This window comes from Rattus rattus, chromosome 1, assembly GCF_011064425.1.
Source record: "Rattus rattus isolate New Zealand chromosome 1, Rrattus_CSIRO_v1, whole genome shotgun sequence".
Taxonomy (NCBI): Eukaryota; Metazoa; Chordata; class Mammalia; order Rodentia; family Muridae; genus Rattus; species Rattus rattus.
The window spans coordinates 268188416-268206145 of record NC_046154.1 but is presented as its reverse complement, the minus strand read 5'-3'; the positions used below and the strand labels follow the sequence as shown (position 1 = coordinate 268206145).

Below are 17730 nucleotides of genomic sequence, written 5' to 3'. Positions count from 1 at the left end.
TATACTTATAACTGACATTTTCTACCACGTGCAGTGTTCCAGGATCACAGTAACAAAATTAATCTCAATTCACAGTCTGATTTCCTCACTTTGTCCCACAGGGTTTTGGCATAATCAAAGTTCATAATGCTTTAAGTGTTCTCGGGACGCTTCACACTGGTTTGTCAAGCTTGGTAGCATGTTCTTTGGAAACAGGCTTTCTCTATAGGATGCTGTCTCTGTGGAGAGCGATATCGGACCCTATTCTAGCCACGGCCTGTACAGTTTTGCTCTGGCCACTGAAGTTGCTGCCCCATCTCTCCAAGAGCTGCATTTGTTTGAGGAGAGGCCATGGCCTGTGCAAAGTAACTCCTCCCTCTGGTGAGCCGTGTGTTTTCACAGAGTGATAGTCTCCTTGGTTAAGTCTTCCATTCTGCAAATTAAATCTGACCCTTGTGCACATAGGACGACTTCTTAATATCCACCATGGAGTTCATCCACAAGCTGGTGCTTGAGGATTTTAGTTACATCTGTACACTTTTCATTTCGGTGGTTTTGTGTGCCCAGTCTGTATAATAGTACTTGAATGCATATAATCTCAGAGATGGCCACTTTTATCGAATAATTAATTGGGAGATTATAAATAAATAAACTTCTTGGGGGATCTTCCCCAGGAAAGATTATTTTCCCCTGCTCTAAGCATCTCTATTTGCTTGTATTTCTTTGTCTAGGGTTGAGGCCTCATGAGGCTTTTTCCTTCCAGGTTAGCATGTTCATTGGTAGCGTTGTGTTCAGATCTTCTCATGTTGATGGGAGTTAATGGGTGTAGCATCTATGAGCATTTCTAAGTGATAAAACTTCACAGCAAACATCCTGTTCCTTTGGCTATTGAAGTCTTTCAGTCCCCTCTTCTTCAAAATCCCTGAGTCTTAGGGGCAGGATTTGTACAGTAGCTGTGTCCGCTAGGACTGGGTCTCACAAGACTATGTTCCCTGCATTGTGATTGGCCGTGGTTTTCTGTCATTGTCTACTTCTGTTGCAAAGAACAGTTTCCTTGATGAGGAGTGAGAATTATTTATGGATGTAAAGATGGATACTGAGAATGTAGTTCTGCTTTAATTTTGATTTAGTTCCAGGATTTTATTTCATTTTTGATTTCTTCTCTGACCAAGTAATCATTCAGTAATGAGCTATTTAATCTCCATGAGTCTGTATATTTACTAGAAGTTTGTCTGCTGTTGATTTTCAGTTGCATTGAGGTCATATGAGATTCACAGACTTAGTTTAATCTTTCTGAATCTGTTAAGATTTGTTTTGTATCCTGGGATGTAATCTGTTTTGAGAGTTTGCTGGTGAAGAGAATGCATATTCTTTAGTGTTTGGATAGACCACTCTGGCAATATCTACATAGTCTATGGATGTGCGACATTATTTGTGTGTGTGTATGTGTGTGTATGTGTGTGTGTGTGTGTGTGTGTGTGTGTGTGTGTGTGTGTGTGTGTGTTTGTGCAGATGACTTACAAGCTGTCTATTGGAGAAAGTGAGATATTGAAGTCAACCACTAATAATTGGTTCATGTTAATCTGTGACTTTGAGTCCCATAGTATACTTTTAATGAAATTGGGTGCACCAGAATTTTGCACATATACATTTAGGATAGATATGCCTTTCTGATCTTTTCATTTGGTTAGGATATAATCTCCTTCTTTGGATGTTCTGGTAAGTTTTAGTTGTTTATTTTGTAATATATTAGGGTAGTAACACCTCCTTGTTTGTTGGTCCTGTTTGGTTGGAGTAGGTTTGTCCATCCTTTCACACTAAGGATCACTCTCTTTTTTTTTTTTTCCCCCCCGGAGCTGGGGACCGAACCCAGGGCCTTGAGCTTCCTAGGTAAGCGCTCTACCACTGAGCTAAATCCCCAGCCCCTTAGGATCACTCTCTTTAACAATGAGGGGCATTTCTTGTAGACAACAGATAATATGGATTTTGCTTCTTGACCCAGTCAGCCGGTCTGTGCCTTTTGATTGAAGAATTGAAGCTGTTCATATTTAAAGTTATTATTGAAAGTTATGTGCTCACAGCCGTTGTATTTGACTTTGGCTGTTGTTTGTTCTTAGTAGTACCTTGTGTTTTAGCAATTGTAGCTTTGCTATTATTTCTACAGTCTCCTGGCCATGCTCACTCTTCTTCATAGCCTCAAATATTGCTTCCTTTATTTTCTTTAGATTTTATCTGTTGGATAAAATGTGTTTAGTCTGTTCATATTCTGGAAAGGTTCTTCTTTAACTATCTGTGGCAGATAGTTTGGGTATACTAATCTTATGTGGCTGTCATGGATTTTGGGGAGTTAGCATTCATTGTTCCTGGGTTTTCTGGTTTCCAAAGTTGCAAGAGAAAAAAATCAGCTGTTATTCTGATGGGCTTTTTTTTTTATGTGACTTGTGTTTTTCCCTTGCAGTTTTTAGCACTCTTCTATTTGTTCTGTATGCTTAGTGTTTTAACAATGAATGTGACATAGGCAGTTTCTATTCTTGGCTTAGCTCTTTGATGTGTACATCCTATATCTACATGGACATGTTATTTCATAGTTTAAGAAGTTTTTGACTATGATCTTGTTCACTATATGATCTATGGTGTTGGCCCGCTATTCTCCTCCACCTAATCATATAATTTTAAAGTTTCATCTTTTCATGGTGTCCCACATTTCCTGTATGTTCCTTTCCTGTATTTTTAATAAAAACTTTATATTCTTTGTGTATTTTGAGTATATCCTTTACTTTATCTTCCAGCCCTGATGTTCTTTCTTCTGCTTGTGCTTGCTTCTTTCAACTTGTAAGGTGTTCCCTTGAGTTTTCTTGTTGGGTTATTGGTTTTTTAATTTAATTTTTATTTCAGCTTGAGTACTCCTCAATGCCCCTGTCTTTATTGAATTCCACTTTCCCCTTCTGGATTGTCGTCCTTGTGTCCTTGAGCCTTACATTTGTGTTGTCCTGTGTGCCACTCGCTCATCCATTCTTCTAATTTTCCTAAGTTGTTTCTTTGTGCCTTCTTTAAAATTCTTGCATTATTTGATAGAGGTTTTAATTGCTCCTTTAAAGTCTCTATCCTGGGTTCATCTGAGTCATTCTAATGCTGAACATATTTCTAAAGGTCTGATGGGTCTTTTTGTAGAGTTACTGATAGGTTTTCTTTTCTTTTTCCTTTTCTGCTGTTGCTGCTGTTGCTTCTTCTTCTTCTTCTTCTTCTTCTTCTTCTTCTTCTTCTTCTTCTTCTTCTTCTTCTTCTTCTTCTTCTTCTTCTTCTCATCCTCCTCCTCCTCCTCCTCTTCCTCATCCTCCTCCTCCTCTTCCTCCTCCTCCTCCTCCTCTTCCTCATCCTCCTCCTCCTCCTCCTTCTTCTGTTTGTACCTTTGCGATGAAATCTAGGCACATTGGCTACTTTTGTTAGTTCTGTGCCTGTTATGTGCAGAACAAGTTGGGTCAGGATACAGGATGAGTGGGCCAGATGATGCCTACAGATTGGATATAAAATCAGGTGGATACAAGCTGGGATGACATGCATCTTGGTCTAATCCTGGAGTTTGTGAAAAAAATATATATGTGGTGGTTAGGGAGTATTTATGTGGAAAAGGACTAGACCGACTCATCCAGTGAGACCCCCAGATGTGCAGGGTTGGCTGAGTAGAGAGGTTCAGTGTGCTAGGAAAGGGCCTGTGAGTTGTGGGAAAGAATGGCGGTCTTGGAAGAAGCCTAGAGTTTTGGGTTGGTGCAGGCAGGAGTGGGCAAACTAAGCCAAGACACTGGGCGCAGGACTTGATGGAAGGGGAGAATCATATGAACTCATCCATCTAAACCCTGGTGAAAGATGTTCGAGATCTGGCTGGGCAGAGAAGCTCATATAGTGCTTACATTTCTTACTTTTAAATACTACCTGATACGTTAAAAAGAATTATGTATGTTAGTGGGATATCAAGCAATATTCTAATATGTGAATACATTATATAATACTGAAATCAGGTTGAATATATGTATATTTTCAAACATATTTTCTTATGGTAAATTTTTGATATATTCCGTAGTTTTGAAACGTTCATTATTGTTGTGCGTAGTCTCTCTAAGGTGAAGCAATCTTTTTCCTACCTAACTGTAACATTAGCCTCCTCATCGTCATTTTCCTACTCCTCCCAGTCTCTGTGGTTATAACTCCATTGTACTCTTCGACTTCATGAGATTAACCTTTCTACATTCCATACGGTATGAAATTTGTCTTTTTGTGCCTGAATGATTCCACGTTCCTAGCCTTAGAGATTACAGCTATCCGCCAGCACTCTGGCTTTTACACATGCTGGGATTTGAACTGGATTCCTCATGTTTATACATCAGATACTTTCCTAGCTGGGCCATCTCCTCTGTTCAGAATACAGGCTCTCAAAAACAAGTACTTTATCAGTAAGTGCTTTAGAATCCATATAAAGGGGCAAAATTCACATTCTTCACAATTAAAATCATTGTGCATTATATCTTAATATCCATAAGCTTTTATGACTTGAGGTGAAATTTAACATATATTAGCTTCAATATCATATTTTACTATTTCACAATTTCTCATCTGTATCTGTTCTTTACATTGTAATCCTATCTGCACTCAGATACCTAGTAGGTTACTTACTACCTGATTTGCATTTCTGATTAACTGATGCTCTTGGATTCTTACTTTCAAGTGAAACCCTTCAAGTTCTGTGTACAGTGTGAAGCCTTTATCTCTTGCAAATCCCCACCAACGTGTACAGAATAGCCAGTGAATCAAAGACAGTTCATCGACTCAGTGACTCAAGATTTCAGGATGCTAAGGCAACCTGATCTGTAATTTCTGATTCATTTTATCAAACAGGAGTTGATGAAAGCCCTGAAGATTTTAAAAGCTCTTCATAATGCTACAAGTCAAAACTGGCAGACCTATTCGAAACTGTGGCAAGGAACTGTTCATAAAAGCACACATGCTTTCTGTCCTGTGAACAGCAAACGCTCTTATTAAAGGGGATATTTTGAATGCTCTAACATGCAGTTCAATTAGTAACCATTCTTCTTTTTGCCAAGCAAAATTATAGGAGAATTCTCAAATATTGGCCACCATTGACCTCTGCTCCCTTTTCCTTTGTAGACATTGACGAGTGTGCAGAGGGGCGCCATTACTGCCGTGAGAACACCATGTGTGTGAACACGCCGGGCTCTTTCCTATGTATCTGCCAAACTGGGTACATCAGAATCGACGACTACTCGTGTACGGGTAAGCAGTGCCTGTTTGTCATCGAGTACCTCCTGCCTCGTTCGGTTTTCAAAGTTTTCTTTTTTTTTTAAAATTTCTAAGAAGTACTTCATAAATGTTTCTTCGTAACAAAAATTAAAATGGAAACTATTGCATCTTGATCTAGCATTTAATTGTGAATCTGCTCTGAAGAATAGAGTACTTGGTATTACGTGAACTTGGTATTAGGTGGAGAGACACGAACAAATGTTCCCTCAGTCTCCTAGGGCATTAACTGCAGACCAGAGTTGCTATCACACCACGTCTTGTTCTGTTTTTTCCTCCACACAGGGATCTGTCCTTGCTCTTTAGTTTTTACTTTACCCTTAACAGCAAGGCATTGGGAGGTTTCCTCATCCATTTTGTAGGTTATCTTTGACGTCCTTACGGTGTTCTGGAGAACCTCATTGCAGTTGTTGTAGTGGGTCACAGGCGTCATAGGCGGCTCGGATTGTTGCTTGTGTCCCTTCCTTGGAAGCTTGCATTGCGTCTTTTGATACCATGTAAGGTCCTGCTCAGAGACCCGTAGGCCAGTTCCAGCTCAGTGGCTACTGGGCACTGCGTATAGAATGAATGGTGTTCTCAAAAAATAGGGACTTACTATTCACCCCTGGTTCTACCCAGGGCAACAGCAATAACCCAGGTATTATGAGAGTCTCTTGGACAAGCCTGATCAACAACTTAAAATACGGCTTTTTATGTTTAGTGTTAGCGATTTTTGTTAGGTTGTCTTTGGCACTCGAAGGGGGCATTGGCAATGGCTGTTTTACAGAGGGCTGGCAGCATCTCTGAAGACCTACTGCCATCCATTCTATAAAAACAAACAAACAAACAAACAAAAAACAGCTGGCCGCAGGAGTCACCAAACCTCATCATTTCAGCCTTGCACAGTCCGCTGTCTCTATGTGTGACTTGGAGGCCAGCATTTCAGCCTTCCACAGTCCGCCGTCTCTATGTGTGACTTAGAGGCCAGCATTTTCGTGTATTATTTTTTCTGATTGCAGTTTCTTATTTGGGAAAGTCTTTCTGGACACATAACCCAGCCTCATTGCGTATCTTAACATCCTAAGTAGGGTCCATTCAATAACTTCTGTGACCCTTTCCAGTCCTGTTCCATACTTACTCCCTCCAGACAGCAGCGTGTTTTCCCTCATGGTTCTCAGGATGCCCCCATGTGCCTTCGGCAAAGTACATTCGTGAAAGGACCACATTACCTCATAAGACATGGAGGAAGATGGCCCCAGAGGGATTTCTTTCTCCCATGGATTTTTCGCACTAGCCAGACAGCTCAGCCCCAGCTCCATGTCTTAGCACCTACATCAGGGACACAGCGACTACTAAATACACCATTCTACACTACACACAGGAGGCAGCCTCAGACACGATAGCCCCAGACAGCTTAGCTTCCTCTATAGCTCTCATTCCCCATAGTGGTAGCAAAGCCACCCTCCCTCCCACATCCATTCTTGGTTCTGTCACATTCCTGTGTTGCACTGAACTTCTACTGGAACACACACACACACACACACCCCTACTCATCTGGGGGAACATAAACAACAGAGCAAAGCATCAGCTCCGCCCACATCTAATTTAGTTTGCCGGGCTCACAGCAGCATAGGCAAGGGTACATACATGAGTATGGGCGGTCTCCCCACAGCTGTGTCACCAGAAATTCTCACCCAGCATGGATGATTTCTTCCTATGGCTGTGGAGATGGGGTCTCTCTTCATTTGCCTTTCCATAGTCTGTACACTCTAACACTTCCTGAGAGATACACGGGGTAAATGGAAGGAAGTGGCTGGAAGCTGAGGTGAGAGTTGAATGACCCTCCCTATCCTCTCTGATACAGGAGCCTCAGTAGACCTAATCTTGAAGGTCTCTTGTGGTTACCATGGCAGCTCTAATTAACATAGTCATGACTAATGTTCTGGGGACACAGTCCACGGCACCTTGGTCAGGAGGACTTTTATTTCTCTACTTAGGAAGAGAGAGAAAAGCTGAAGAGTAGTCAAGATTATGCCAAGTTTATGCTTAGATGTTTCTCCTTCACTAATGGTGCGTGAATTACTAAGGCTTCTTCTCCAGGACACAGCCCCTAATGAGCCTTTATGTAATGGAAGGACACTTACATAAACGTTGTGCTGTTTTTGCAGAAAAGGCTTCTTCAGTCTCTGAGAGGCGAGAATAGTAAGGAGCTTCCTGGTGATGTGCAGTTGAGCCACAGCTGAAGTGTCCCTTCTGTGTGTTTTCTAACATGCTGTCCCCTTCAGTACCATGACAAGTTCTGCTCAGGGATGTTCCAAGTGTTTGTAATACCAGATGTTGGTCCATGGTTTTCTATACGTACATAAAAAAAAAAAAAAAACAGGACAAGATTAGCATTACCACCACAGGACAGGAAGAAAAGTGAGCAGGAAAAAAAAATCTTCCTTTGGATTCTACCTTTTAATCGGATCATACATAAAAAAATAAATCTAAAATCATAAAGTTGGACAGCACCTACTATTCTTGTTGTTTTCTGTTCTCTCCTTCAATTTTATATTTCTTCATCAGATAAAATGATGTTACACACACTCTATAGACTTTCCAGGGAAGAGAAGCCCACCATACTCCCTGCCCTTAAAAATATGCATTTATATTAGGAAAGACATCGGTAGAAGTTCTGGCTAAGGTGTGTTTCTGTAATTGTCCACCCAGAGTTGTTACTACAGTGACCCTACTGTGCACAAATGACATTCTACCTACCAGAGCAAAGAGACGCTTGTCCTTTAAATGAGATTGTTGACATAAACCGTGGTGGTGGTGAGGAAGCATATCTCTTCCCATGGGGCATAACTAAATACATCTTGCAGATAGAAAGGCATTTGATAAAAGTGCCAAGGGGTTTACAAATTCCTACCCTTCTGTCACTTCAGCGTAGACATTTATAAATCATGGGAACAATTCCCTTTTCCTTGATCAAACTTTTAAGCGGGTAGCAGAGTGTCTTGGAAGAGGGCAATAGAGATAATCTCTAATGTAAAAATAAAACAACTTAAGTTCCTGTAAATAATGGAGACTAGAACCCACAGCTTACTATATTAATGACAATAATAACAGATATGTTTCCTGTTAAGCTGAAGCTGTGCGTCTTAAAACTACGAGTTGTAGTGGTTTCTGAGGCAGCTGATGGCAGGCCCCCAGACGCTCAGCTTGGCAGCCTCCTAGTGGTTCTCCGCTTTTCTATAATCGTAGGTGTCATAGGTCTCGAGTAAGAGGCCCGTGCTCCTGTTTCCGCAGGAGTGTGCTTCCTGGGGTTCTTTTGTCTTCTGCACTGTGCGTTGACTACATGTCTAGCCACAGTGAATCCAGTGGTCAGCCTTCCCTCCATTGTGGAGGATTTCCTGCCCTGTCTTTCTGTCTCTCACTGTATGCAATTTCCAAATGAAGCCCTACCAACCACTGTTTGTTTCTGACTGGTGAGGGAACATCTCCCCTCATGATTCCAGAGTATCTCATGAGGTGGACAAAGTGTCTCATCAGCAGGATGCAGAGGAAAGCTGAGATCTTTCTCAGAAAAGCTGCTTGGGCTGAAGCTTTTGTGCTAATTAGAGAAGAGCCGAGACTTTAACAGTCTGGCCGAGGACAGGAGGGGACTCCCCTAACCATCCGTTCCAAGTAACCAATTTCCTGCTTTCTTTATGAAGGAGAAACTTCTCTGGCCCTTATTCCTATCTACTGTATGTGGATCAACCAGTGTAAGACCATATAGTTGTACCCAAAAGCCAGGTTTCTGGGAGAATATAAGTAGCTTTTAGTTTTTATCTAGAACCCCTGGAGTACCTTCAAAACGTTGTGCAGCCGGTCCCTTACAAACACACCTTCACCTGGGAGCTTATATGCAGCAGGCTCAGAGATGAACCTCCTCTGAGGGTTTGCCTTACTCCTAAATCCATCCTGCATATTCCTCTGTAAGATCTAAAGAGGACGCAGCTTCTCTGACAGGAGTTGCAGTTCATTGGCTGTGAGTTTACTGCAATTGAGGTAACAAGAGAGTGTCTGTGGTATTGTGGGGCCTTCTCCATCTCCCCATCCCCCATTTTTGGCTGAATCCCAAAGTTTTTTCTTCTTCACTTTTTTTTGATGACTGCATTGTGACTATCTTTTATGTCTGTGTAACCCTTTCTTTCTGTTGAAGAGTCCTCTGCATACCACAATTGGCACTTTTAATTATACCCAGAAGACTCTTAGAGCTGCCTGTCTCGACGGAAAATCCATCACAGTCATTTAAAGAAGACTTCAAGAGCAATACATATAACTTTACCATCCACATCTAATCAATACAGGAAGCTCTCTGTACTCTGAGAGCCTTACACTACTAGTGTGGTAGCCTTTCACACTTGCTAGAAGTAACTGCCTCCCATGGTTTGGTGGAGTGTGCATCTGAAAAATTCAAGGACTCTGAATTAGGCTTTCCCTAGGCTGTTAAGGTTGAAGGAGACAGTTCTTGAATACAATCTATTCTAAGCTCCTGCCTTTATCAAATGAAGAAGCAGGAGCGTTTTCCCACTCGCTGCCTTCCCGCATGCTGTTGCATGGTGAGAGGTGACAGGAAACTGGAGACAAGTCTGTGCATCCTTAGCTTTGATTAGAACCACCATTTGTCTAGTCGTTAGTTGCTTGAAAATAAATAAAGGGAAAAGGTTCCTATTTTGTGTAGACATGCACTATGCAATTTGTACCATTCAATAATTAAACTTTCTTATAGGCTCTTTTTGGTTCATTAACTTCAACTTCAAGAGAAATCTCTCAGCTCACCACACACATGGTCATTATCCTAAATCAGTAGTTGGTAGAACTGCTCTCTTGGCCTCCGATGTGGTCATACAGCCACTCTGATGACTCAGTGAACCATTTTCATAAATGCTGAAGCAGATCAAACTTTTATAAGTTCATTAACATAATTTATTTCCGAGAAGATTCTATCATATTCCTAATTAATGATTCATAACTTATCTCCCTTCCACATCTGTTATAGAAGAGAAACTGGTTATAAAGTATTCAAGGAGAAGGGGTGAGGAGAGAGGGGAGAGACAAGGGAAATGCAGGAGGAGGAGGGAAAGGGAAGGGAAAGAGAGAAAGGAAAAGAAAGGAGAAACAGGGCAGGAGAAGAAGAGGAGCAGAAAAGAAACAGGCTTTGCATGAAATGACTCAAAATACTAAAAGTTCATTCTTTAGTGTCTTTATAATCAGAATAATTTCTATGCCTTGATTTTTTTCTTGGTTACTATTCTGGACAAATAGCTTTCTTTGTTCACTTACATGGGCATAAACCAAATTAGGTAAATCGGGAATCCTACTGGGCACTTCTTCCTGCCACAGGTTGTATGTAATAAATAGATTGAAAGTAAAACCTCTGAACAATTAAGATAGAATCAATAACTTCGTATTATCAGAAGACAGACACCTGGGTGGAGAGACCTGCGCCTCAGAGAGTCTTCCCATAGCTGTGATTGATTGTTACTGTAAGAAAGGGTTTATTTTGTGATTACTGCCTATAACCTTCCTAACACCATGCAGTTCCTTGGAGTGGGAACAGGAGGATGGGAAGGATGGGCTGATAAAAGGCTTAGCAGAGTCTGGCCCCGCTTAGGAAGTGAGTTGTTCCTGTAGGACACTGATTGTCCTACAAGGAAGGATGTCTGCCCACAGAAGTTACCTAACAACTCGGCTATCACAACTACAGGGGGCAGATAGGGTGGTGTGGGTACCTTGAAATAGGGCTCTAGGGTGCTACTGTGCCTTTTACAACCCACCTGTCCTTTTAAAATTATTATTAAATTAATTTATGTATTTATATTCCGAAAGTTGTCTTCCTTTCTCATCCCCTCTCCCAGAGGTCTTCACCCACTCTGCTTCTCCCTGCCTCTGAGAGGATGCTCCCCACCTGACCAGCTAACCCCTCCTTAAGCTCTCCAGCATCCTTCTTCTCTGGGGCATCAAGTTTCCACAGGATTAAGCACAACCTTTCCCACTGAAGCCTGACAAGGCAGTCCTCTACTACCTATGTGCTCTGGGCCACAGACCAGCCCGCATATGCTCTTTGGTTGGTAGCTTAGTCTCTGGGGAATGAATCGAAGTATGCAGCAGTGCAGGGTAGGGGATGGGGTGGAGGAACCTCTAGACCAGAGACCTGGAATATGAGAGGTCCCAGGACCGAATGGGGATGACCTCAGAAAAATGTCCCACAGTGGGGAGATGGGACCTGAAGAGGCCACCTCCAGTTGAGTCAGGGGCCACCCACCCATCTTCAAAGTTTTTAACCCAGAATTCTTCATGGCTAAAGGATATGCAGGGACTAAAATGGAGTGGAGACTGAAAGGCCACCCAGTGTCCAGCCCAACATGGAATCCATCCCATGCCAGCTGTCCTTTTGAGAAAATGATTTATTTCCCTCGGACTCTTGACTTCATGCTTCCCCTCATTAATTGTCAATGATACATAGTCTCTGAAAGGCAGCTTTATGTAGCACTAAGGTAGGATAATGCCCAAACTGAGAAATCCTATGTCAGTGCACTGGCTGGTTTTGTGTGTCAACTTGACACAAACTGGAGTTATCACAGAGAAAGGAGCCTCCCTCGAAGAAATGCCTCCATGAGACCCAGCTGTAAGGCATTTTCTCAACTAGTGATGAAGGGTGGGAGGGTCAAAAGGGTCTCTTGTAGGTGGTGCCATCCCTGGGCTGGTGGTCCTGGGTTCTATAAGAGAGCGAGCTGAGCAAGCCAGGGGAAGCAAGCCAGTAAGTAACATCCCTCCATGGCCTCTGCATCAGCTCCTGCTTCCTGACCTGCTTGAGTTCCGGTCCTGACTTCCTTTGGTGATGAACAGCAATGTGGAAGTGTAAGCTGAGTAAACCCTTTCCTCCCCAACCTGCTTCTTGGTCATGATGTTTGTGCAGGAATAGAAACCCTGACAAAGACAAATTGATACCAACATAGTGGGGTATTCCTGTGACAACCTGACCATGTTTTGGAGAGGACTGTGGAAGGACTTTGGAACTTTGAGCTAGACGAGCCATTGGGATGTTAAGAGCTCTGTGGGATTTCTGTAGGAGCTTGGAAGATAATGTTGAGAACAGTGCAGAAGATGGAGGTCTGGCTTGTGAAATTCAGAGGGAAGATTAAAGACTCTTATCAGGGCCATTGCTGTTTTGATTGTGAACATTTTGTGGTTTTGGTTAGCTGGGGCTGAAGAATCAGCTGTGATTAACAAGACACCAGAACCACTAAAGCAAAATCTTTGCATTGCTGGGACTATTGATGCTGGTCAGCTGGAGCCAAGAAATTAGTGGTGATTAAGAAGAGACCAGCATCACTAAGGTGAAATCTTCTGGGAAGTGTTTTCTGAGAGCACAAAGAGGCTGTGTTCCAGAGATAGTCAAGGTTGCACTTCGTGCTGCAGCTGGACTTGGTAGTGTGTAAGAGTCACCCAGGTGGTACTGAAGGCATGAAGGGGTCAGGAAGAGCAGCTGAGGCTGGGCACTGTGAGAGGCCATGAAAGGCCATTGGTGAAGGTGCAGCCTCAGTTGCAATTGATGGCCTAGGATTGAAGGGGTCATGCAAAGGAGTTGAGGCTTGGCACCATGAAGGGAGCCTGTGAGAAACACAGTTGCTGTGGAAGACAGCAGGGTTTTGGAGATGCCAGTACCATGAGGTGACCTCCATGAACAGCAGCAGGGGAGTACAGGCAGCTGGAACCTAGAGGACAAAGTATGTGTTACAAAGGGCAGAGCTGGAGAAGTGACCCACGCCCTTGGAAGAGCCCAGAAGATCGTGGGTGGATCCCAGACATTGGACAGTTAGAGTTTGAATTTGCTTTTAATTGTGACTGTGCCCTGATATTTTTCCCTCTTCAAGGAAGTATTTTAATGGAGCCCCCAGTTAAGAGTCTTTGAATTGTAAAAAGACTTTGAACTTTAAAAGAGATTTGATATTTTAAAGGGATTTAAGTTTTAATATGTAAGAATTTGTAAAGACTGTGGCACTCTTAAAGTTATTTAGATCTTGGGAATGAATAAGAAAGTAAAGGTTGAGGCTTAATAGTGATGTGTTTGTGTGTCAAGTTGACAAGGGGTCAATTGTACTGGCCAGTTTTGTGTGTCAACTTGACACAAGCTGGAGTTATCGCAGAAAAGGAGTCTCAGTTGTGGGAATTCCTTCATGAGATCCAGCTGTAAGGCATTTTCTCAACTAGTGGTCAAGGTGGGAGGACCCATCCCATTGTGGGGGTGCCGTCCCTGGGCTGATGGTCTTGGGTTCTATAAGAGAGCAAGCTGAGCAAGCCAGGGGAAGCAATCCAGTAAGTAACATCCCTCCATGGCCTCTGCATCAGCTCCTGCTCCCTGACCTGCTTGAGTTCCTGTCCTGACTTCCTTTGGTGATCAACAGCAATGTGGAAGTGTGAGCTGAATAAACCCTTTCCTCCCCAACTTGCTTCTTGGTCATGATGTTTGTGCAGGAATAGAAACCCTAAGACAGTCAGAATTCCCGATCACTTATTTAAAAACTTTCCCCACTCATGTCTATGTCCTCTCCAGGCTCTGTGCAGTGATGCCTCCTAACCCCATTATTTCCTCCCAACTCTTCTCTTTCCCTTTGGTGACAGAAAGGAGCCCTTCTCACCAAGTCCCACCTTAAACTAGTTTCTTTGCTCTTCTCTCTGCAACTAAATGCCTTGTTGATTTTTGGTTGTATGTGTCTGTGGATCGGGTGTGTGCTTGATGCCTGCAGAGGTTAGATATGAGGTATTGGTGCCCTAGAACTATACTTTCTGACAGCTCTCAGCCACCGTGTGGGTGCTGGGAAGAGCCTTGGTCCTCTGTTAAAGCAGCCAGTGCTTTAACCACTGAGCCACCTCTCCAGCCCCTGGACAAGCATTTTTAAAAACACTAATAGTAACAATAAAGAAAAATAGTTGGATTTAAACCACATTAAGTATTTAAATACCTGTTCGTGCATGTGGGCAAGACACAGACATAACAGATTAGTGGCAAGAGACATTATCTAATCGATGCGTTGGGACAACGATTTGCATACATGAGAAATAAAGTATTGAAGGACTGTGACAATAAAAAATTAAAACTACCAAAAGGAATCACAGGTATCATTAAAACATGGAAGAAAAGTTTTATTTAGACTACTTAGCATGTCATATGTATGAGTGTTTTACTTGAATGTCTGTAAAGAATAAGAGGGAGAAGGAGAAGTAGGAGGAGAGGGGAAGCCTAATCTTAGCCCAGCATCCGTGAATGGTTGTCGTCTTCTGGGATTCCGGGCCTCAGCATGGGGATCCACCCCGTGCAGATGTTTACTCCCGGTGCTTCTACTGATTGGGGTTCCTACTGCTGTCCTGGGCCTGTGCTGCTCGCCTTCTTCCATGCCAGTATCTATCTCAGCAGACATTTGACTACATTGTTGCTGTCAAAGTATCTTCTTCTCCACTTTTTCAAGGAAGTATTTAACTTTCTACAGCACTTTTACGGCATGAGGTGTTGGGGTCACTCAGTCTCTGCTAATATCCACACTGGTTGGTGCGAGTCTTTGACGCTGGTACTCAGGGCTGTCCCTCCGACTGTTTAACTTGTTCACTCTAGACAGAGTAGTGGAGTTCACTGTGATGCAGTTGTCTTCACTTTGCTTTGTCACTGTGGTCTTTCTAGCATCTTGGATGTTCTTGTCAGTACAGACAGAGACTTACTGCTGGGAGACATAAGCCGGTACTGAGCCACGCCTGTTGTTTCTTCAAGGAACCGCCATGTCTGTTTTCTAAACTTCTCTAGAGAAAGTAATTTGTGTAAGACACTTAAAGTATTGTTTTGAGCCAGTCAGCCGTGGCACGTGCCTTTAATCCCAGCACTTGGGAGGTAGAGGCAGGTGAATCTCTGCGTCCAAGGCCAGCCTGGTCTACAGAGTGAGTTCCAGGATAGCCAGGGTTACACAGAGAAACTCTGCCTCAAAGACAGACAGATGCACACACGTACACATGCACACACAATTTTCAAAAGTGCAGGCAACGTTGCTTTTTCTGCCCTTTTCCAAAAATAATTTAAGTCAATGCTCATAATCTTTCGTATGAATGGAAAATAATTTTATCATTAGCTACTTCAAGTAGCCTTTGATAGAGTCAATGAAACTGCAGGAAGTAAGCAAGATACATAATTCATTGTGTGTGTCTGTATCAAGGTAACTACTAGTGTACAAATTGTAAAAGGATTGAGAACTCTGGGGCAGTGACATAGAGGACAGTCCACAAGAAGTCCTTTGTGAGAACAATTACAGGAAGTGGAAATAGGTGTGTCAGCTTTCATAAACTGTCCTAAATAAAGCTATACTAGCTATAAAATGCCCAGCTCAGGAGAAACCTTTAACAAGCATTAGCTGCCTGATCATTGGTGCTATTATTGTTAGACCAGCCATCTTCTTGAAGAAATGTTTTATTTCTCTGAGACCCTTCTGTCTCAGTGTTGTTCAGTGGTTGTATTTAAATTGGGTCATTAATTTCATAAAGTAGACAGCTTATTTGGAAAGTTGGCCACAACTGTCATTATTCCTTCAGTTGTGCTTAGTTGGTACCTGTGAATGGGGACTTAAATTTAAAAAAAAAAAAAAAAAAAAAAGGCAATGAAACTCTGGTGAAAAAAAAGAGCATCAGCTCTGGGAGTGAAGTTCTTTAGAAGAATCCACTGTGCTTCCTCAGCTAGGCACGTTCCCATTGTCGTGTCAGACCAGGGCTAGATGAGGGAGGCACCTGGGACCTGCTGGGATACACACGTGCCCACAGTAGAGAAACAGACCACCAGAAAGTCAGGGTACTGGGTTAGGCGTTCAGAGGACAGCTTCGTTGAACCTGGTTTCTTTCACATGGGTTTCTTTTCTACGGAATCTCAACAAACCTATTGTCGGGCAATCCTATCAAATGGCCCTGAGCTGCCTGCCACGGCTATTGAAATGCTTTTTGTGACTAATTATTTCATATCCTGTTTCCGTGACATTGCAAACTATAATAAAATTACACTATATTTCAACCTTTACATAAGACCTGAAACTCAGGTGAATTTAGGTTTGAAATTGCCCAAATATATCCCCGGAAGCAAAGGGATGTCTCACGGCCTCCTGTAGCTTGCTGTGTGTTATTATACTTTGTGGTTATGACCGTGTAAGTTAAAAATATAAACACAAAGGTTACAAAAGCAAATTAAACTTCTGTGCCCCAGGATTAAAAGAATTAATGATGACAAGCTACCTCTCTAAACCATCACCTGAGGCTAGAGATACGGCTCGGCGGGTAAGAGCGATTACTGTGCAAACATGAGGACCTACGTCTGAATCCTTAATGCCCACAGTAAAGCTTGGCTTGGATGTGATTACCTGTAATCCAGCTTCAGACACACGTGGACTCCGGAGCCCATGGGCCGGACAGCCTCAGAGACAAACCAGGCTTCTGGTTCATCGAAAGAAACTTTCTCAAGGCAAAAGGCACCAAGTGATAGAAGATACTGTGTGTCTTCCTCCGGCTTTTACATACCTGAATACCCTTATGTATGCACCACACCACACATGTACACAACACATTACATGCATATATATATATATACACAGTACAACATAGGTATACATATACATGTCACACACATGTGCACAATCACACAAGAATACTCAATGTATCTCACTCTCACACATTTATACAACCTACTTCTCACACACATACAGCACATATACACAACATATACACATATGCATGTACACATCAATGTATACACAACACATCACACATGTGCACAAGCACATGCACACACAGTTTGCTCTTCAGAGTTCCAGAGTTGTGCAGGCAAGCTAGCCTGCATCTGAGAGCCAGCCTACCTGTGCCCTGAGCACACAGATGGCAAGAGTGGCCTCTGTGTAGGGAGTAGGGAGACTCACCCACTTAGACCTGGTTACTCACTAACCTAACCTGCTCCTGTTCCAGACAGATGCATGGTTTGATTTATGATTCAAGGCTTTCTTTTCCATGCGAAAGGCACAGAGCTGGAAACCCACATAGGGGAATACAAAGGGCACCGGGGCCAGCAGTGTGACAGCAGCGGCATCGTAGTAACAGAAGCCTGCGGAGGACCGCAGACACCTTCCCTCCCTTCCCCATTGCTGGCAGAGGATACTCGGCCCTTTTGCTCCCTCACATTTCTAATCACTCCACTGCTGCAGAGTTCATCTTCCAGTTCAGCTGCTGGTCTGATCCTGAGGAGGATGGCATGGCCCAGTCCTGCTGTCCCGTCTCTCCCCAGCCCAGGGCCCCTCACTGATGTCACAGCTGTGGCACGTTACAGACTGTGGATCCAGAGTTCACTGGTGTCACAGCTGTGGCACGTGATCAACTGTGAGTCCAGAGATCACTGGTGTCACAACTGTGGCA

At 43.0% G+C, this 17730-nt stretch overlaps 1 protein-coding gene across 1 annotated transcript in view; it reads left to right on the top strand.

Annotated features, from left to right (window-relative positions):
- Positions 1 to 17730, top strand: part of Nell2 (neural EGFL like 2) — a 307008-nt gene that overhangs the window by 167063 nt on the left and 122215 nt on the right. The window contains exon 14 of the mRNA XM_032885482.1: positions 5140 to 5265. Coding sequence (XP_032741373.1) covers positions 5140 to 5265 — 126 coding nt within the window. The remainder of the gene's footprint in view (positions 1 to 5139; positions 5266 to 17730) is intronic.